The 22,293-nt window shown below is 41.1% G+C and overlaps 1 protein-coding gene across 4 annotated transcripts in view; it reads right to left on the bottom strand.

Moving 5' to 3' along the window:
* Window positions 1-338: 338 nt before the first annotated feature.
* Window positions 339-22,293, bottom strand: part of LOC129731135 (transcription factor hamlet) — a 196,751-nt gene continuing 174,796 nt past the window's right edge. For 2 of the 4 annotated variants that reach the window (XM_055690912.1, XM_055690913.1), the window contains exons 7-10: window positions 17,763-17,919; window positions 17,620-17,706; window positions 2,271-3,368; window positions 339-2,203 (exon numbers count right to left, since the gene is read on the bottom strand). In XM_055690912.1, coding sequence (XP_055546887.1) covers window positions 1,199-2,203; window positions 2,271-3,368; window positions 17,620-17,706; window positions 17,763-17,919 — 2,347 coding nt within the window. In that variant the 3' untranslated portion in view covers window positions 339-1,198. The remainder of the gene's footprint in view (window positions 2,204-2,270; window positions 3,369-17,619; window positions 17,707-17,762; window positions 17,920-22,293) is intronic. The other 2 variants (XM_055690915.1, XM_055690914.1) reach the window with 2 other exon arrangements.

Genomic DNA, 22,293 nt, shown 5'->3' with positions numbered 1-22,293 from the left:
ATTTTGAGAAAAATGCAAATTAAGATTAAAATTCAAAAAAAGTGAGCTTAGGTCGATTATAACGCTCCGTTATGACGCAGTAAAAATATGTAACTTTCCTTTTGTACAAAATTATGCGATTTTCAGTAAATTAGATAAATCTGTAAGAAAGTGAAAGTAAACAGTTGATAGCAGAACTTGAGAGGAGATCGAAACATGAATCTTAATTGAAGACCATTCAAAACATTCAGAGTTAAAAGGTGATAAGCGATTTAACATCGACATGACAATCAAATGTTTGAACGGAAAATTTTCTCCAAGTTCACTTCCCCAGGGAAAACAAGAGTTCACTTATGAAATTGATTTATTTTCTGTATGATTGAAAAAATGCGCTTAAAGTAAAGATTTTTTGCTGGTGGTTATAACTAACTAACAATTTGTTTTAGATATATATGTATAGCGTTTAGTCGTAGATTACAGTGTTGAGTTTGCATGCCTGCTCTCGCATCATCATTCCATATGTTTTTTTTCTTCTTGTTTTTCCTCGAATAGATCAAATCAAAAATTTCGTTTATATTAATTCTCTTTTTCTCTCTCACCGTGTGTCTCAGATAACCTCAGTAAGTAATAAGTTACAAAGAACGTAAAAATCAAATTCCGTTGAAGAACGCATATGAAAAAAAATTATCCTACCGATAACTATAGCCTATAGTCGTGTGCAATGTTTCCACTTTTTGGTATCAACTAAATTCTTTTAGTGTGTTCGTGTGTCGGCAAAAGTTTAACTTTCATACTGACTAATTGAAAATTTATTATTTAAAAAAGAAAACAATATCAATATCACCAAAAATATTTGATCTACGATTAAAAGGGTGCCTGCTTCTGTACACAGTAGTTTCCTTGCTTACTATCGATTTGAGCTTAACATTATTGTTTTTTATTTCTTTTTTTCTTTAAGTGATGTTACTTGTAATACTATTCAGTGAGCTTGCGGTCAATGGTTGTGAACTGTTTTTTTTTTTTCAGAGATAATTCGCTAATAGTGAGCACAGGATAAAAATGGTTTACAACGTTGTAGGTCCTCGAAAATGTACAGATTATAATCGATCGACCGATCGATCGATCGTGGTGGAACAGCAGCGAGTGTTCCGTTTTCTTTTTCTTATCATTTTGGTCCGATCAGTAGTTCGTGTTTTGCTTCTATTTTTTTCCGCTTCCTTTAGGTGGAAACTTCTATGGTATCGTTGTTGTTAATCGGTTCCTTATCGGACTCAATGTTGATCAAATCGCTTTCCACGTCGCTGGATCCGTCCTCCAGTTCCGGCTCGACGCTGGTCACATCGATCGGAGTGTACAGGTGACCGGCGTGGTGATGCCCCCCAGCCGGTCCCGAGTAGGTCACTTTGCCCATGAACGACCGAATCTCGTCAAAATACGCATCCTCCCGTTCGGCCTCGTTCGACGAGGGCGAATCTCCCAGGCCCATTCCGAGCCCAGCAGCGTCGGCATCGTGTTTCTTCAGATGCCGATCGAGATTCGTCTGCTGGCCGAAACAGCGTTCGCACAGGTGACACTTGAACGGGCGCTCTTTGTTGTGAATGTTACGCACATGACGCTGCAAATTACTAGAGATACTAAATGACCGTTCACAGTACCGACATTTGTAGGGCTGCTCACCGGTGTGTGTGCGCAGGTGGCGTGTCAGATTGGCGGAACGCGGAAAGATCTTGCCACAAAATTTACACGAGTAGCGATCCTTGACCTTGCCGCCACCGGTTAAACCACCGGCGGCCATTATAGCCTCGTGAAAGGGTTTCGGCGGAAAGGGCACGTTTCGTTTCAGCAGGTCAAAGTTGGGAGCGAGGTTGCCTAAAAAATTGAACGGCGCCCGTTGAAAGTTGGGGAGACCCGGCTGAAACATGGCCTCCAGCATCATCGGATAGATAGGCCTCGGGTAGGAGATTTGCTGGCCGGTGGCACCGGGTGACGACGATGAGGGTGACGGACGGGGCGAAAGCGACGGAGACGGACTAGGGACGGTCATCAGTTGTGGCGAGCTGGCGGCTTTCGGCGAGCTGATCGGAACGGCCTCCGGGGTTGGCGTTGCCGTCGGGGTCGGGGTCGGTGTCGTAACCTCGATCGGTGTCGGACTGCGACCGCCGTTCTTTTTCTTGGTGACGCTCAGGTCGAGGGGCTGCTCAGAGGGGGTTTCCACCTTAGCAATCTAAAATGAAAAAACTGGACAAATGAAAATCAACTGTTTCTGAGGAAGGAAAAAAACTTCATCCTACCTTAACTGGCGGAGCCTCCGGTTCGCTTATCTTTGATTGTGCCTCTCGCTCGTCATCATCATCGTCTTCATCGTCCTCATCCTTCACGACATCGATCGAGTGCTTCCGTTTGCCGAGTGACGATGATCGACGTTCCTTTTTGACTTCCAACGGTGATCCGGACGAGGAAACGCCGGAGTAGCGAGAGAAATCTTTAACTCGAATCGATCCGCCGGACGGTAGTTCATCTTCCGAGCTGTGCGGTTCCGAGGGAACCCCTGACAAAGCGAGGTTGCCATTTTCTCGACCACGATTCAACACGTCTGGGTCTGGTTTTATGTGATTGTTGTTATTCAGCACTGTTGTGGCGGCGCTTGCTGCCGCTGGAACTGGAGTCGAAGTCATTGATGGGATCGAGTTGAAGTTCACCGGAATTGGTCGAGCAGGGGATGGTCTGAGATGGTTAGTGGCTTCTTCCGCCGTTGGCGGAGAGATCTTCATCGTTTGCTGGCCGTACTGCTCCATAATGTTTAGGTGACGTGGCGAGGGAGTTTTACGTTCCATCTCAACTGTACCAGCCGAAACTGGTTTCGGGAAAAAGGGGAGCGGAAATTGAGGCGCTTGAGCCGGGTTTGGAGGGAATATTCCCGTCATTCCAGGATAAGGGCGAAATCCGGGCGGGAAAAAGGGATTGCTGGAGAACATTAGAAACGGATTCGGCGGTGTGGCCATGTTGTGTGATAGGTTCGGAACTCCAGCCGGTTGCTGCTGGGCTGCTGCCGGATGCAATGGTCCTCCTCCAACGGAGGTAGAATCACAAAAGCGCTTATGCTTAGAAAGGGACGTTACGGTGCTGAAGCTCTGGCCACACTTGTTACACTTGATTTGCATGCGACAATCCGCATGCATTCGCTTGTGCCGGCAGAGGTTCGAAAACTGGGTGTACGCCTTGAAGCAGACCTCACACTGGAACGGCTTGACCGAGGAGTGAATGTGCGTGTGTTGCTTGAGGCCGGAGCTGGTCGCGAATGTTTTGCCGCACTCGGGACAGGCGTGACTGCGGGCACCCACGTGGTGGGTGCGAATATGCCGCTGGAGGTTGGAAGGATCGGTGAATACCTGCGGAAGAAGAGGAAAGAAAAACGTTCGTTATAATTGATATCTCATCCAGTCAGTCACAGTCTAGCGCAGGGGTCTCTTGCACACTGTCACGGCCCACAAAAGCTAACCAAATACCGATCAGCCCCGAAAGATAAGCGCAGCCCCGTTGGAAAGGCGCAACGTAATGATTTCAAAGAATCGAGATGGCACCGAGAGGGTTCACATAAAAATGACAGTAATACCGATGCGATGGGCATGTCGTTGCTTTGCTGGCTCTTCAGCCCATTGTGGCACACGAGATCACAGCTCGTGGCAGCTCAGTTTGAAGATCAATGAATAAACAAACAGAACTCAATTTCAATCGAATCGACGCGGAATAATTGAAGGGAATCGACAACTTGGTAAGCAAACAAAGATGGGGCAATCCAGCCCCAGCGGAGTGGAGTGCGGTGATTTACACGGGCGCAAGCACGACTGATTGAAGCCTTCCGATAAAAGCGCAGCTTCGGAGGCGCGTGACCCCAAAAACGAGGCGAGGGCGCGCACGTGATTGAATTGATCCAATTTTGACATTCCGCTAACGCGACGGTAGAAGATGGCGCGGCCTGATCGTTACATAATCGGTAATGTTTTTGCGGATTCTCGAAACTCTTCGTAGCTGCACCCTATTCATTAATTATAATTAATGATTGCTATAAGCGTACCGAAAGAGATGATTATGAAGCTGGGGCAATGGTGGCAATATATTATTGTTTAAAACAATCGCCGAGACGAAGCAAACTCCGGTAGCCGTTGGAGAGTCGGGGAAAGGAGTTTACCTACTCTGACCACCTACTGATTGTAAGGCATACTGTGACTACAGGGTGAATCATGATTTTGAATAAAATTATGATTTTGATCCGTCCAGCAGCAGCAGCAGCCGCACGCGGGAGAGAAACCAGGGAGTAGAGTTTTGGCCGGTTAAATATTTCGTCATGATTTATAAAAGCTCTCCTGTGGACACCACGACCTAAGCGCATGTTTTTTTTTTTTGTTTCGTTATCGATCGCCTACCGGTTTGGCTTCCAGAGCGGCAGTAGCAGCGGAGTGGCTTCGTAATCGACCGGTTGCTCCTGGTGCGGTCAATTTAGTCGATTCTATTGAAATGATAGCGCCTCGAGGTCTCCTTCTAAGGAAGTCGTGTATAGAGCGACCTGACAATGTATCTGAATCTGCCCGAGGAACGAAATTATTGCATGCAAAAGCGAACGAAACCGGGAGGAGGGCAAAACCTTCGAGTCCCAGATCTCGGCTGATCGTTCGCTCTGCCCTGTTAGCGTAATCGTGGTCAATTCAATTGTCTTTAAAAGTGTTTTTTTAAAGCCTGCTCCCGATTCGAGCAGCTTCCGCATTGGTGGCCTGCCAGTCCAAGCGCACTTTTTAACTAGCTTGTCGACAGAGAGTTCTAATTATCCGGAGCTTGCGTAACGCTGGACAGAAAAGTGATTAAGATATCCCTCTCGAAGCACGACGCGTTCCAGAAGTCTGTCTAAACGTTGACTCTAACTCGATATTGGCTGTCTGATCTGTCCGAGCAATCGAAAGTGACAACCGCGCGGGGTCTGACTTTGTAGCGATCGCGAACAGCAGGGGAAACCGTCAAGATAAAGCTCTTGATTGGATTGTTAGACGGCCGGAGATTTCGTAACCCCAGCCGCAGCTGGCAAGATCGGCTTAGCCGCTCAAACAGGATGTTCAATCCCCAGAACAATGTCCGCACGTTATCAACTAGTTTTCACAAAATTCCACAGATCAATAAAAACCGATCGCTATCAGTCGATCACGGTTGGCCTATCGGACCGCACAAAGGGCTCACTCGCTTCTTCTAATGTGCGGCTGCAGCGCGTCACGAACTGTCAATCTTGATTAGTATTCATGGCCGGCGCGACACACGCTTTGACCCGCGTGCGCCCAAGAAGTGCCACGCGCTCGCATTCGGTCCCGGCCGCACTGGATGCAAAAAGGGCAACACAGAAAAAAAAACACGAGCAAAACCGAAGGAAAAAGTGCAGGCGAAAATCACCTAAACGACAGCGACGAAGAAAAAAAAAGCGCTCCGTGGTACACAATAAACAAATAGAGCAAATTGAATTTAATTGAAAAATAGCAATTGTGAAATGATTCAACGTGAAGCCGAGCTGGGATCCGTAAAGGGAAGGGCGGGGACAAATCCGTATAATGTGATAGCAATCAATAACCTAACTACGGGTTGGACATACGTAGGTACTCCCCAGCTGTGGCCGACCGCCGAAACCGAACCGATCCGCTGTTGATCTGATAATTGTAAAGACATAATTCTATGAATCTAGTGCATTAATGTGTGCGGATCGTGGTTCCACAGGGGTTGGCGGCGAAGCGCGAGCGATGTTGTAATTGCCATTACGTTACCACCATTCGGACGGTTGAAATCGATACGATCCCCGTGGGGAAAGGACAATCAGCCCAAAGGGTGGCGATGGCCGGGCCTTCGGGTAATTGCAGCGGAAAACCGATCCGGGTGTGAGCACCGTTATTTGCACTTTTCGTTAGTTTCGGGTGTCGCAGTCGGAGTGTTGAAGTATGCACATCAATCATTACCAAGTAAGTAGAGCTATAATGTTACCTCTTAATTTGCATCAGAGTGTCAATGTAAAAAAATACCTCTATAATTTACATTTTAGAGCTACTAGCAGGGCCTTTTCTAACATCATTTCCACCATTTTTTAAGCATTTTAGGACCTGACCTGACCTCAGATTTTTTGAGAATCATTTTGGAATCATTTTTAAATCTGTGTGAAGCCATTTTAAAATCATTTTAAAACTATTTTAGAATCTTCCAGGGATAATTTTAGGGATTTCAGTATCATATAAGATTGGTTTCAGAACTATTTTGGAGTTATTTTGGAATTATTTCAGAATCATTTTTTAACCATCCTAAAATCATTTGGAATTCACTTCGGAACCATTCAAGAATCAATTTTGAATCATTTTAGAATCTTTTTTGAACCATTTTAGGATTATTTTAGAACCATTTAAGAATCATTTTGGAAACATTTTTGAATTTTTTAGGACTCTTTTAGGACTTTTTTGAATCACTTCAGAATGGCTTTCGATTCATATTAGTATCATTTTGGTAACATTTACGAACCATTCTTGAATCATTTCAGAATCATTTAAGAACCATTTCTGAATCATTATTGAATCATTTTTTAACCTTCGTTGAAACATTTTAGATTTATTTGAGAATCATTTTGGAATCAACTTCAGGATTCATTTTGGAATCATTTTAGAATCATTTTAAAACCATTTAAAAAATCACTTTAAAATAATTTTAGAATAGCTTTAGAAACTTTTTAGAATCATTTTAGAATCATTTTGGAATCATTTCAGAATCATGATTTTTTTTACCCGTGCGATTTTTCGGAAGAAAATTTGTTTAATTTCGCGAAGTGAGTTTTTTCAGGAATGTTTGTTATGTTGTGTGTGCTGCGAAATTTTTACTTGATGTGTATCGTAGTGCTGTGAAGATTATTCGATAAAATAGCTGAATTAGCATATGGGATTGGCACCACGGTCGTTTGCAGCGGGTTTTGTCTTCGTTTATTGCGTCCGAAGTTGACGCGTTTTGTCGTGATTTATAATACGTGGAGGGTGTAATTCGTGTTGTAGTCATAGTTGAGAAGCCTTCCTTCAGAGTCCAGTGTGTTTAAAGGGTATTACGAATGAAAGGATTGATAAACACTGCTTTGAGAAGTGTAGATTCAATTCTGTATCGGGACGTAAAAAAAACTAATTTTAGAGGTGCAATTGGAACTACCGAATCCCGTGTGATAGAGAAAGTGAACATTAAAACGATGCGGCTAAAGATAAGTATAGTGAACATGCGGGAGGTAGTATAAAAGTGATATTTTTGTTACTTTCAAAATTGTTCATGCATAGAAAGTGACAATTGGAACGAGCGTCGCTTGCTTTCCACATTAAGGCTTGCATGAAAGCTTGTGTGCAGGTCCGAGAGGACAGACAGCGCTGCGGTTTCCTCCATAAATGGAGCAAATGCATTGCAAATAAATTTTTTGAAGTAGAATACTTCTCTTAAGAAGTTCGGCTACATAGGGATGTGAAATGAAAATCTAAAACCGAAAAAAGTGAAAAATATGTCCAATTTCAAATGCTAATAAATCGGTTAGTATTCGATGGATTTCCTTCGTTCGTGCAGCAATAGATTGGAAAATCTTCTAAGATTCTTCCCAAAAGAAGATAATTGTAATTTTATTATTCACACTATTGTACTATTGAAAATAGTCAAGCCTTGTCAAAACGAAAAATTCGACCTCTGATTGGTCGTTATATGCTTGCTTCCCAAGCACGGTCGACAGGATCATATACCTTGCAATTGAAAACATGCTATTTGGCCTATATAAGAGCCTGTTTCAGCCGGAGCCGCTCATAATAGTTCTAGACAGCGACAACAGCAGTCGTCCTTCCTTAGCAGCAGCAGCACAAGCCCTGTGGTTGGTCACCACGTCTCAAAAGCAGCGCGGTTTTTCTCAGCGTGTGTCGCCAGACAGCCTTTATTCCCCCTGTGTTGGGGCAGCATGAAGATTGCCATCAGGAAATCCAATTTCGGAAATCAAAATGCCTTTTTAAGGCAAATAAACAAGTCATTGAAAGATAATAATTTTTGTCAACGCAAGCAAGTATTCTGTGTTGCATCCTAGCAATTTAAATTTGTCGCACCCGTCTAATTTACTGAATGTGAAATAGCTTCCACAGTGCATGTTGTCCGTGTATCCTAATTCCCCCAATGTTAGGGCAGCTCAAAGGTTGTAATTAGCAACCGATTTTGAACAGCAAAATGCTTTTTTGAAGGCAAATAAAAAAATAATTGAAGGTTAATAATTTTCTGGCATCAACACAAGCAGACATTCTGTGCGGGATGCAATCAAATTCTGTTGTAGTTGTCTAATTTTTACTTTCACTTTATTTAGTAAACCCCCCACTGTAGGGGCAGCGCAAAGGCTGCGATCAGCATAACCGACATTGAATAATTAACTGCCCTGTTAGTACGCATTCACAAAAGCAGTTAGTTCGACTATGCAGAGCTAATATGAAGTCGATTCAATCAATCAGCATAAACAGAATTTCGTCGTCTCCCAGCTGCCAAGTTGCAACATGATGCAACACGCACCAGCGAGCTAACGAAATCGCTTGATGTTACAAACCGCAATAAGATGCGGGTTAAAACCGTCGCGTGTGTGAGAGCACCATCGGTGTTTATTCGCTGGATACACTATCTACTGTCTACTGAACGCAATAATCTGCTTACATGCGACACGGGGACAGGAACATTTTCTTCAACCAAGCTGTACAACACGACACAAAACATGTTATTTTGTTGCTTCAATGAGAGTGCTATCAGTCCGGCTCGACAAGAAATCATTTTTGTGCATCCGTGCTACGAAACTGAGGAAAAACTTTAGAAACTGAAAAAAGAGGTGGAGCTCATCAAATGATCGCTCTGAGCCGGAATGAAGTCACACATATTTTTCAAGTTATATCATTCCACCACGTACGGAACATAACTCATTCCTATTTTCATCCCAATATAAGAGCCTGTTTTAGTCAAAGCCGCTCATAATAGTTCTGAACAGCGACGATAGCAGTCCTCCTTTAGCAGCAGCGGGAGCGAGCGGTGGGTACCATCGATAGCGGATAGCGGCCACAACTGTGGCATGGCTGCGGATAGCGTTGCAGTTGCTCAGCAGTTGGGCCAGCGTATAGCGGCCACAACTGTGGCATGGCTATGCATAGCGTAGCTGTTGCAGCGGGTATATCGGCATCGATAGTAGCAGGGTCAGCTGATGCAACGACACTCCCTTCACTAAAATGCTGTTTCAATGTGATAGCGGGAAGCATCAGCAGCAGGCTTGCATGAAGTGAATACATCAGCCAGCAACTTTCTCGAAGGCCTCTGCCATAGTAGACGCGAAAAGCGGCGCGAACCGATTCGCTCGGCCGTAGGTTGATGTACAGCTCTACTGATGGCTGTACATTAACCTGATGCTAATGCTGAACTGATGCTAATGGGAAAGTTGTATCATTTTGTTTAGAAGAATATTATTGTCGGTAATATTACAGAGATGCGATTGCGTAAATCCGATTTTGAATTGAACTATTGTTCTTTTGAGAACAAATAAAACACTTATTTGAAGAGTTAATAGCTTTTGGTACCAATAGCAGTATAGTGACAGCCTCAGCGGTAGATGCAGCCGGTACTTCCCTGAGGCCGATGTAAAGGTAAATGGGAGCAGCACGGCGAAACAGTTCGGGTTATGCTTAGACGCGCGTCATTTTTCGTTGTTGATATTCCCCACATGAAACGACGCGCTTTCGTATGATAGCGGTGGTATTAGCGGTAGATGCATTTGCCAACAAGCCGTGTCTAGTTTTCAATGTGAAAACACCTTTCTCACTGTGATGTAAGATAAACACTACATCCTATGATAAATTGAACAATTGTCCTTATAAGGACAACAAATGAATTAATGAAGATTTAATTTTGAATTAGAATACTTCTCTCAGGAATTTCGGCTACATAGGGATGTGAAATGAAAATCTAAAACTGAGAAAAGTGAGAAAAATTTCAAATGGTAATAAATTGGTTAGTTTTCGATGGATTTCCTTCGTTTTTGCAGCAATCGATTAGAAAATCTTCTATGATTTCTACCAAATGCATAAAATTGCAATTTTATCATTCGAACTATTGTACTATTGAAAACTCTTAAGCCTTGTCAAAACACAAAATTCGACCTCTGATTGGTCGTTATACCGCGCTTTCCCAAGCACGGTCGGCAGAGTTATGGACCTAGTAAATTGGGAATGCATCATTTGGCCAATATAAGAGCTTCATCAGATAATAAACAAACATTTCATCGGATATTAAATTGAACAACTGAAATTTGAAGAACACAAATGATTATTTGAAGAGTTAATATTTTCTCGTTTTGCGCTATAATCCAAAGGTAATTATCTTCATCTACATGCATACTCTGACTATTATTACGTGTTTGCGTCGCTTAGTGTTTGGCTACGGTCATGCAGAACGCAAATAACGGCGCGATGCGATTCGGCAAGACGAAATCTGTTGAAATGTATAGCTCTACTTCGCCTTAAGAAGAGCTGTACATTTCACCACGGTAAGGCGAATCGCATCGCGCCAGCATTCGCGTTCTGCATAACCGTAGCCTTTGTTCCGTTCCCGTTTAATGATGTCGTATTAAACGTGCATATTACAATTCGGCAGCACTTCAACTTCTCATTTGCACAAAATTTAAAAATATCCAATGAACTTCATTCAAAACATCAGACAAAAAGAAATTACAATACTGCCAATGAGCGGTCAACGTTTATTTACTAGAAAAAATGACTGACACGCAAGCAGCCAGGTTATCTTTCTTGTAAAAGTATTCTACTTCAACCTTGCGGTCGTGGCTTTGCATACAACCTTCTTGTGATTTTTTTGCTTATATTTCTTAATTTATCATTATTATTTTAGGTTCAATTTTCTTTTTGTGGCAATTGCGTAGGCGACCGATTGACACATTATTTATTACAAGTAATTAGTAATTTGTCATCAGCTTCTAGGTAATATTTTGGTACATACATAGGTTATATTATGGTACGTATATATGGTAAGATTTATTCATTTTACTATTTGGCACTCCTCATGTCAATAAATATAACATGCTATTAAATACGGGTCAATTTTCTTGATATAAATGTATCAATGTTTCGAAATATTTTAGAATCAATGCTTATTCATTTTTGAATCTTTATGAAATCATTCTCGAATTGTTTTTGAATCATTTCGGTAGAACCATCCTAGAATCATTCTGGAATCATTTTTAAAAGCATTTTTGAATAATTTTAGAAACATTTCAGAATCATTTAAGAATTATTTCAGAATCATTTCTGAATTATTTTGAGATCATTTTAGAATCGTTATTTAAGCTTCGTTGAATCATTTTAGCCACCGACACAGGAGGAGGTGAAAAAGGCGATAAGTGAGCTGAAAAATGGCAAATTCGCTGGGAAGGACGGTATCCCGGCCGAACTTCTAAAAGCGGAAAGCGAGCGGCTGTACTATGCGATCCACCAGATAATACTAAGAATCTGGGCGGACGAACAAATGCCGAACGACTGGTTGGAAGGCCTCATATGCCCTATCTGTTAAGAAGGGCCATCGATTGGATTGTGGCAACTATCGAGGGATAACGTTGCTCAACTCCGCATATAAAGTGTTCTCCCGTATCCTGTTCTTCAGATTGAGACCGTTAACGGAATCCTTTGTTGGCGAATATCAGGCTGGTTTTCGACAAGGGCGTTCCACGACGGATTAAATCTTCACCCTGCGACAGATCCTCGATAAGTTCCGGGAGTACAACTTATCGACTCACCATCTGTTTGTGGACTTCAGGGCGGCATACGACTCAGTGAAAAGAAATGAGCTGTGGCAGATCATGCTGGAACACGGTTTCCCTACGAAACTAATAAAGCTGAGTCGTATGACACAGGAGGGATCAAAATCGTGCGTGCGGATAGCTGGCGAGACATCAGCCGCGTTCGTAACGTTGGATGGTCTGAAGCAGAGGGATGCGGACTCCAACCTACTGTTTAACATCGCTCTTGAGGGTGCAGTACGAAGAGCAAACGTCGAAAGAAACGGTACGATCATCACGAAATCTCACATGCTTCTTGGTTTTGCGGATGACGTCGATATCATCGGTATCAACCGTAAGGCCGTGGAGGAGGCTTTCGTACCTTTTAAGAGAGAAGCAGCGAGATTGGGACTTGTCATTAACTCTGCCAAAACGAAGTACATGGTAGCTGGCAGAGAGCGTGGGAGTCCCCGTGGTGTTGGTGCTGAGGTGGAGATAGATGGGGAACGATTTGAAGTGGTTGACGATTTCGTTTATCTTGGTACGCTTGTGACATGTGACAACGATATGAGCCGTGAAGTGAAACGACGAGTTGCAGCTGCGAACAGGGCTTTCTACGGACTGCGTAACCAGCTAAGGTCCCGTAGTTTGCAAACTCGCACAAAACTTGCACTGTATAGGACGCTGATACTCCTGGTGGCCCTTTACGGACATGAAGCATGGACGCTGAAGGAAGCTGATCGACGAGTGCTCGGAGTTTTTGAGCGTAAAGTTCTGCGATCGATACTTGGCGGTAAATTGGAAGGTGGAGTGTGGCGCAGACGCATGAATCACCAGGTATAAAAACCAGGTATACAAACATGCTGATATAGTGAAGGTAATACAGCGGGGCAGGCTTCAGTTGGCTGGACACGTAGCCAGAATGCCTGACGAGAGAGCCGCCAAAACTATTTTCAGTAGAGAACCAGGAAGAGGCCGTCGACTCCGTGGTAGGCCTCGCACGCGGTGGATGTGCGCGGTGGAAGAAGATGCACGATCTGCTGGTGTACGGGGAGACTGGAGAACGGCTGCCCAAGACAGAAGAAGCTGGACATCTCTAATTCGTTCGGCCCTAGACCGGTGAATGGTCCGTTAGCCAAAAAAGTAAAAGTAAAGTAAGTGAATCATTTTAGATTTTTTTAGAATTATTCAGGAATTATTTTGAAACCATTCCAGAATCATTCTAGAATCGCTTCAGAATCATTTAAGATTCATGTTTGAATAATTAAAGAACCATTTTTTCATTCATCATTCCAGGATCATTTTACAATCTTTTAAGAATAGTTTAGGGATCATTTTGGAATTATCTCAGAATTGTTTTGGTATCATTTTAGAATTATTTTGAATCGGTTTAGAATCAGAATTATTTTCGAATCATTCTTGAGTTATTCTACAATCATTCCTGAAATATTATAAAATCATTCCTGATTCTTTGTGGAATCGTTTTAAATAATTTTAGAATAATTTAGGGATAACTCTAAATCAGTTTTGAATCATTTTAGAATTGTTTCAGAATCACTTCAGTATCATTTTTTAAGGTATTTAGAATTATTTTAAAGTTACTTGAGTACTGTTTTAGGATTAGTGAAGCTGTTTTATTAGGTACGCAACTACGTTCTCGCTATTTACAGGTCGGACTGAATTTTATAGTCTCGAATTTTCTTAACTATCATCGAATCAAAATATGTTTTCGTCTTGTTTTCAAGTAAATAAGAATTTTCTTTCTGACTCTTTCCTCTAAAGCTCAGAAAGCACATTGCTACCAAAAAAAACTTTTTTTTTTTAGAGACGTTTTAACTACTAAGTAGCGGCACAAAAAAAAACTTGTAATTTTTTTATGTAATTGCAGTCAAATGTAAAATAATGTTTTGATCAGCGCATATTGATTTGTCATCTCGCTTTTTTTAATTAAAAAACAGCTTGTTTGATTAAAATGGTCTTCAGCAAAGTTGTAGGTGATAAAATTGCGGTTCTAGAAAAAATATATACACTGTAAAAAATTTTTTTTTCTGTGCCAAGTTTTCCAAATTACCACAAAGTATTAAATATCTGGAAATGTACTTTTTTAAAAATCCAATCACCAAATTTTACCATCACCAAATTTTGACAGATAGTAGTACATATTGTCATCTTCAATGTGTAAAAAAAATTAGATTTTTTAAAAAGGTAATTTAATATTTTGTGACAAACTACAAAATTTGGCACAGAAAAAAAATATTTTCACAGTGTACATATTTTTTCTAGAACCGCAATTTTATTACCTACAACTTCGCTGAAGACTTTTTCGATCAAACAAGCCATTTTTCTGATATAGAAATTTTCATCTATCAGTCACCATTTTGGATAGCCACTTTCGGGACAGAAGTCGCGAGTCTACATGAAGAACTGATATCATAAAATGACTCCTTTATCAAAAAGGAATAACTGTAAAAAGTTTCGGCGAAATCGGAAATGATCGATCAGGATCGATTGTCGAAGTAGCACGGAATGACTCCTTGGTGTGCACGATTAGGGTGTATATGTGTTAGTATACGTGCTCACATGGTGAATAAGACAAATAATAAAATTTAAGCAACCCTTTGTGAGTGTAAATCATACTCTCCTAAAAGAGTCACATCATTTTGCAGTGGGGGGCGGATGTAACGGTAACCCCATTCCTCCTATTAACCTACCGGGTTCCATCGATTGGTTTGACGTATTAAGGACCCGGAAAAGCATCAATCTCCTACCGAGGGAAAGAACGTAAGCGAAGCGGTAAAATTCAGCCGGAATCGCACATTCTTGAATTTTTTTGTTCAATATTTTTTTTTAATTCTTTTCATTAATTTCAATTTTTTTTTTCAAAATCACGAATCAATTGGAAAACGTTCGTTTATTACGTAGCACATAAAAGAACATCCCCTTCCTTTCTATCAAGCGTTACGTATTTCATGGATGTTCCCTCACGACATATCAGCTTTAGATAGATCATATTTAAAATTTAAAAAAAATTACTACTATAAACAATCGGATCTAAAATTGAATATACAGGTCGGACTCGATTAACCGCAGTAATCTAAAAGGGATTGCAAACGTAAATTTCAAAATAAATATTAATATTGAACAAACTTTTTTTAGTACATTTTGCGTAAATGTTTTGTTGTCTTTGAATAAGGCTAATGCAAATTCCGAATTCTTTTTATGTCCAAGGTTATCAAAGTTAGCCAGGGGAGGAGGGGAGGAGGGCGTCGAAAAATAAATAACATCGAGAAAAAATGGAACATCTCTAGTGAAAATTTGTATGCAAGTTACGATGTCTGTAATTTGCATTCAAATGAATGTTAAAAAATAACAATTTATCATTATTATTATATATTTGGCTTGCCCCTCGACAACGCTCTCTCTGTCACTGGACTTGTTTGTTACTAAATTGAGTAAATACACTGTCGTAAAACCAATAATATTAAAAAAATTAGCTTGTTTTTTTTTCTTCCCCTTCCGATTTTCAACATTTTTGAAGGTGGGGGTTACATAAAATGAAATTAAAATTTGTATTGGCCTCAATGAAAAGATTTTTTTTAACTAAGCCACCTGAAGTCAAAAAACACGTTTCTTACACAAAAAAAAACAATAATAACTTTCCGCAAGGATTACAACGTTTTGTCAGATAGCCTCCTCTTTTCTCCTAAAACAAAAAAGAAACAAAAATATGGAAAAGCTGCTATAAGTGAAATTACATGACGTGATTGCTTTCGTTGCTCCAAAGACGGTAATAACGATATTGGCGACTGTCCACGAGAAGGAAAACCAAAAGCCTTGCAAGATGCTGAATTGTTATGGGTCCATGCCGAACGCGGGAACAGCTTACTTTAGTATTAGGATGAGTTATTATTAGTTTATTTTATGCATAGCAAGCTTCATAAAGCAATTTGGACAAATCACTTTTGAACTCTTCGATTCGAAACCTCCAGATCGGCTGATGAGGAAGTATAACTAGTGGAGCGTTCTCTAAAATGGATCGCTCTAACGAATAACAAAGACCATTTTTTGGTTATAAACCCCAACTGACGACTAGTCGTAGCAATGACGGCGGATCGATGAGTGGAAAAGTGGAACTTTCTATCCAGTATCACTCCCAAGTAAGTTATCTCTTAAGCCCAGTTGTGCACGATTCCACCTACGTGGTAGGTCAATATTGGAGGCTGCAAGCTATATTTGAGTTTACATCCATCACCAAGTGAAATACCGGCATCACTCAAAAGTATTTCAAAAAGTAACGGTTCCAAGTTGCTTCCTTGAGGTACACCACTCAAGGTAATCAACATAGCTGAAATACACTCTCAGGATTGCACACGAAGTGATATGATATGAACTAAGCCATGCAACTATGCTCTCAGAGGCACCAAGTAGGTATATTTTGCGCAACCATGCTGATCTAGTCGTGATAGAAACGAGAAATGATTGTTTCCAGATTACCCGCCAAGCCATTTCAAAGCGATTGCTTACTTTAGAAATGATAATAAAACAAGGAGCGTTGGTTTCTTATAATTTGAGGCCAAGGTAAGGGTTTTCTTCATTGCATCGTTCCAGGTGATGAAAAATTGATTCATCACAGCAACCGGAAAAAAAAGAAACATACGACGGCCTCTGCGACTTCGGCTCGACCGAATATACAGTGTGTGCGAAGGTGATGCTATGGATTTAGTGAGACCAGATCGGTGATATCTATTATAAGCTGTTAAAACCGAACAAAACCATCTTTGCTTTTGACTCCAATTGATGCGTTTGAACCGAGCACTGCTCGAAAAATGGCCACACTACGAGCAGAAGCACCAAAAAAGTGAGTCTACTGCATGACAACCCTCGGCCTCATATTGCCAAAGTCCTAACTCACCTGCCATGTTCCCAGATATTGCATCGCCAGACGCCTCAAAAGACGAACACTTTTATCATAACGGTATTACCACAAAAGATCAAAATGATGGTCGCAGTGGTCCAAATCTTACAAAAAAATCATAACGGTATTCGAGCTCAATTAAAACATTCGACAAAGTTTTGACCAGTGATGGACAATATGTACTTTAAACGATTTCTAAGTAATTATTTATTCAAAATGGAAGTTGCATTTTTATTCAAAAAAAAAAATGCGAGCACTTAGTTACGTAGCTTATCTTTGGAATTATCTCAGGTACTACATTATTTTCTCTCAACTTTACTATCGCTTTTGTTAACTAGCATTCCATAGATTTGATGCCATAGCCTTTTGTCTTGAAGTGTCAATAATGTCGGCTTTATTCGAATTTTAATTAGGAAAAGAATGATGTTTTCTTGAGAAAAATAAATATTTCGTGTGCATTTCTTATATCGTATAAGCCGCCAGTCAGAAGATTTGATATAATTAAAACGAGTTACATCTCCCATGGATTAAACTATCGTTCATAATTCTGAGAGATTTTCTTCATAACTAAAAAAAAAAAACAATTTAACTTTGCCTATCATTTGTTAGCTGAATTATTCACTATTTGCTCCATTGATTCTCTCCTTCTAGTAAAATTTAATTTTTGTGGACGATTTTCGGTATCTTCAATTTATGTGATTTTTGATTTCTCCATCACTTCCTTTACAATTAGAATAATTGATGTTGAAATTATTTAGTCATGTGCAAAAAAAATTTATTTAGTCATGTGCATTTAAAAAATTTAGAGAAACTGTAAACACAAGAAAAATCATAAAAAAATATAATTTCAACGGCCCCCGAAACACAAATCATCACATTTGCTAAAGTTTGAACTCACTTGGTGCTGATGTGATGAGGCGGAGGAGCTCAAAAGCCGATAATCAAACTGGGGAACGCTTGAAAGCCTCGTGGCAGTGACAGTATCCTGTTGGAAGGTAACAATGCTAGGGTAGATGCAGGGGCAAAACCTTTCCGACTTACCTTGGAACAATTCTCGCAGGGATAGCGCTTGACTTCGCCGTGTACAATGGCCCGATGTCGCAGCAGGGACGGTCGATGGCAGTACGCCCGCGGGCAAAGCTCACACCGATAGGCGTCTTTCAGGTAGTGGTGCGAGATCACCAGATGATCGTCGAGTCTGTGGATAGATATCAGAAAAAAAACAATAATAGAAACATTGCACCCAACTTCGAAATCCAACGTAACAGCAATAAATCGAGAAATCAATAGAAAAACGCCTCCCGCATCAATCGCGTGTGTGTGTGACCAACGGTGACCTTTTCAATAATAATCAACGCTTCACACGTCAATCGTGGGAGGATCCCACCTTGCTTTGTCGCAACTCAACACAATAACAAAAAAAAAGGAAAATAGTAATCGAAACTCAATTTTCATCCCAACTACCGCCTCAGATCGTAGATCGTGTGTACGTCAGTTACGCAACAGGTACGCCCTCAGTCGGTGTCTCCATTGTGGCCCAAATCTTCGCCGGCTTTGGCCACCACACAATCGACATTCCAATCAAGGAAAGTGTGATGGGCTCTTCAGCACAATGCCCAGGCTAGTTATTAATTCATTTCAGTGTACAATTACCGTGATGGGCGAGGTTCGTGTAACGATTTGTAACTACAAAACAACAAAACGAAGAGCAACTACTATGATGCGGGCGACGGCAGATGTTACAGTTCCCATCATCAGTGACACATTAGGTGACCAATTATTACCTGCCTCAAGCAAGATTGCTCAAACAGATAACGACTTCCATCGGACAGAATACTGGTGTGGTGATGAATCAATAGGATTTTTTTTTTTGTTTAATTAAAATTGCAATTCACCACAGCTTGCCTGTCAATTCTAATCTCCACTAATTTATGACCCAACAAATCCGCTATCAACCTGTCAGGTCACGCATGGCACGACGACCGCAAAAAAATGCGAGAGGCGTTGGTCACAACTTCCATTCGCCACGCCTACACGGACGCGACTCTAGGATCGCGGGCCAGCAATTAGCAGAATTAATTACGCGTCAACCCCTTTCACGCTCTTCACCACGCCGACCGGATGCCGGAGAGCCAAGATGGCGATCGTAACAATGACAACACCACCAACAACAACGGCCGAAAAGATATCGAAGATCACGCGCAGCATTAGAATCACCAGCGCGCAGCACTCGCGGGGAGATTTATTAATATTTTAAATTATTCACGCCTCTAATTGTTCGTCTTCGAGTGTTGCTGCAAGTGTGCGCGGGAAGGAAGGATCACGATCGCGACTACGACGACCATCTATTGGCGACACACTCGTGCGCGCAAGTGCGATGAGTTATGTGACATTTTCATTAAATGCGATCAGTCTCACCATCGTCGTCGTCGTCAACGGCCAAGTTCTGATGCTAAAGTACACACAGCGCAGCGTTGCGCGGACTACATTGTGTGAATCGGGTCGCGCGCATAGATTGGCGCGTAGGCGCGACAATATCGCGACAAAGATCGCCTAGACCGGGGAACCGGGAACTGACGACACGGATGACAGCGCCCAGCGAATCGTATTTTTCGAGCTAGGCGGCGATCATAACTTCTTTTTTTTCTGCGGACAATCGCGCAATGATCCCGCTTTAGGAGAGCGTGGATGAGGTAAAAATTTTTGAATAATGATGCTAGATAGAGTGTAGCAATAAATTTGAGCTGCATGTTTCGTTCGGTCTTGCCAGTGGAGGAAAGATCAATGACATCATCGAAGGACTTACTCGGAGCGAGAACGATAAGATCTACTTGCTTGTTGAACTGTGTTCCAGCTGATGTTCGCTCGACTAGCTCTATGGCGATTTTTTTACTGTCACGATTGCATAGCTTGACGACCACAGCGGTAATCAATCACCAAATTCTGGCAACAATTCACTAGCAAGGAGCTTAAGGAGAGTCACTTTCACCTAGCGTCCTTCAGTCATCAAGAAACAAAAAGACAGCTTTCTCTGGCCCACGAAATCAGAGAGCTCGGAATGTGACCAAAGGCAGATTGACACCTAATAGGCCTCCCTCTACCATATCTTGTCGGATAGATCTCCTTTCGCTCTCGTTTCGGCGCAAATAATAGTGATCGTGCGTAACGGAGCTCCAACGCAAACCGACACAGCTTTTATCGATTCTCGCTTAGCGACATACAACATAATTTAGACCGCGGCGAAACGCATTCCAAGTGGAGTGCTGATCGCACACGTATGTAAAAGCCGACTAATATCAATCATCGAAACCATACCAAAATACACAGTCAGCAGCCTCGGTCGACCTTTGAAAACCAGGAAGCGAAATGCCCTTTCTTTCCCTTGTGAATGCGCCCCCGGTGGACATCAACCGCGGACTCTACACGCAGTCCCAGACGATAGCGGGAATAAAAATAAATCAAACGTCTGCGCCGTCAGCTCGGGCATCCACCACTGGTGAACAATATAGCAATCATTTTTGACATCTAAATCAAAGTGGGTCCTCCTGTGCTCTTCGATCTGTGGCGCTCGAAATGAACGAATGAAAAAAAATAAAATCACAGGGTTTTAGGAAAAGAGAAACTCACTGCAAGTGGCATTTCAGACTCGGAGCATTCCGTTGACATTTCCAGCAGCCGTGCGTGCAACGGCAGCAGCCATCGATCAACGCTCCTACGCTGGCTACCCGCAAATAGATGTTAGATTGTGGGAAATTATCTCACAACAACAAAAAAATACATTGACATCGGATTTATCACACATTCTAATGAGCGCAGAGTAGGGTTCTTCTCAGTCCAACTAGTTTTAAATATCGACCTTCAATTGATCTCCTTATGATTCTACCAGTCATCAAATCACAGACGCTAATGGTCATCAGATGCCCCGTAAAATCCTTCACCTGCTAATTAATCCTTCCCCCCTCCGCCCCTTGATACCAAAGAATCAAAAAAGTCAGTCAAAAAAATCACAATCCACCATATCAAACCATTACCGAATCGTGCAAAGAAGCTTCACCTTTGCAGACAAATCAATTATTCAAATGAACTTCCAACCCACTTTCCTGTTTTGAGTTTTTTTTTCTCGCTGCTGCTGCTGCAGCTGCTGCTGTTGCCGCACTTTTCGGTATTATACTTTATCCATCCCAATCTGGTCTGGACCGTGATCCTAGCGCGTCCACAATCGCACCAAAAAATGCGTGAACGCGGTCGGTCACTTCTTCGTTCCGTGTCGTCCCCGTGTCGGCATTACAGTGGCGTGCCAAGGGGTGTGGGGTGTTTTAGTATTGAATTGTTTATTATTATATTGAGGTTCAGTTTTCAAACTTTACAATTTCCAAAGAACTGTTAGAAGTTTTTACTTTATTTTGTAGTGCTTTTTTACTAATACTTCGGTTACTTGTAACGAGATCTAAATGAATTTGTGATGTCTTTTTTGATTTTGATTTGATTTTTATTTGAGAGCCTTTAACCTGAGGTGAATGACCCCTCTACGTGTGATGTCTTTTGTAAACTGTTCGTGTCTCCTAAAATGTCTTAATGAAATATTGTACACTTCATTAACTAGTTTTTTTTTTTTTTTTTGTTACGACTACATTTTATAATAAACGAGAACTAAGGACGAGACTTGAACCCATAATCTCTGATGTCTCCGGTATGGAGTTTTATCCAGTTAAACTACTGAGAAAGCATAATCTCCAGAGCCCATTATCGTACCACCGTTAAAAACAGTACTACTTTACTATTCAAACGTGTAAAGGCTATATCTAGCAGAAAATTTTCTCAGTTTTTAAGTAAAACCAATACAATTGCTCTAAATAGTATATATTTAAAGCTAGAGGAAATTTTAAGAAGAGTATTCAAGAACCTTAAAAGTTGAATAACTCCAAATAGATCAACATTGGAACACACACGTAGAAGAATTTATTTTTATCAAATTTGGCCCTCTATTAACCCCTCAATTATTCTCAACAAGGAACCTAACACCATGTATTTCACTCTGATACCAGAACCGACTAAAGAAGCATCGGTAATGAGTTTTCAGTAGATGTCTTCTAGGAAATTTGAACTTTCATTAAAAATAATAAAAAAAAATATTTTAAGATCCAGCACTAAAATAAAAGGTGATTAGTACACAGTTATCTCAGATACCTTTCAAATAATTTTAAGATAGAAAACTTAGTTGCCCTGAGCTCTTCTAAACAAATAAAAATTGGCACTCTTGAAGGATTTTTTTGTTCCAACAAAAGCCTTCCATTTCATTACATTATTCTACTAAAAAGGGGAGATGTAGTACATTAACACCCGAAATATTTATTCATTCATTTATTAAATTATTTATTTATTTATTCAATGTAACTCAGCTGACAAATGTCTGATTAAACGTTGTGCGGTCAAAATTATGAAAGCGAGGTGTTATTTAGTATTATTTCAAACATAAGTGATGGTTCTCCAAATTTAAATCACTTTTCCACAGTATACAAGTAGTAGTGTACTAACAACTTGGCCGAAGACACTAAAGAACCAGTGTGTCCCA

Source organism: Wyeomyia smithii, chromosome 3, assembly GCF_029784165.1.
Source record: "Wyeomyia smithii strain HCP4-BCI-WySm-NY-G18 chromosome 3, ASM2978416v1, whole genome shotgun sequence".
NCBI lineage: Eukaryota > Metazoa > Arthropoda > Insecta > Diptera > Culicidae > Wyeomyia > Wyeomyia smithii.
This window is presented reverse-complemented; position numbering and strand designations above follow the sequence as displayed.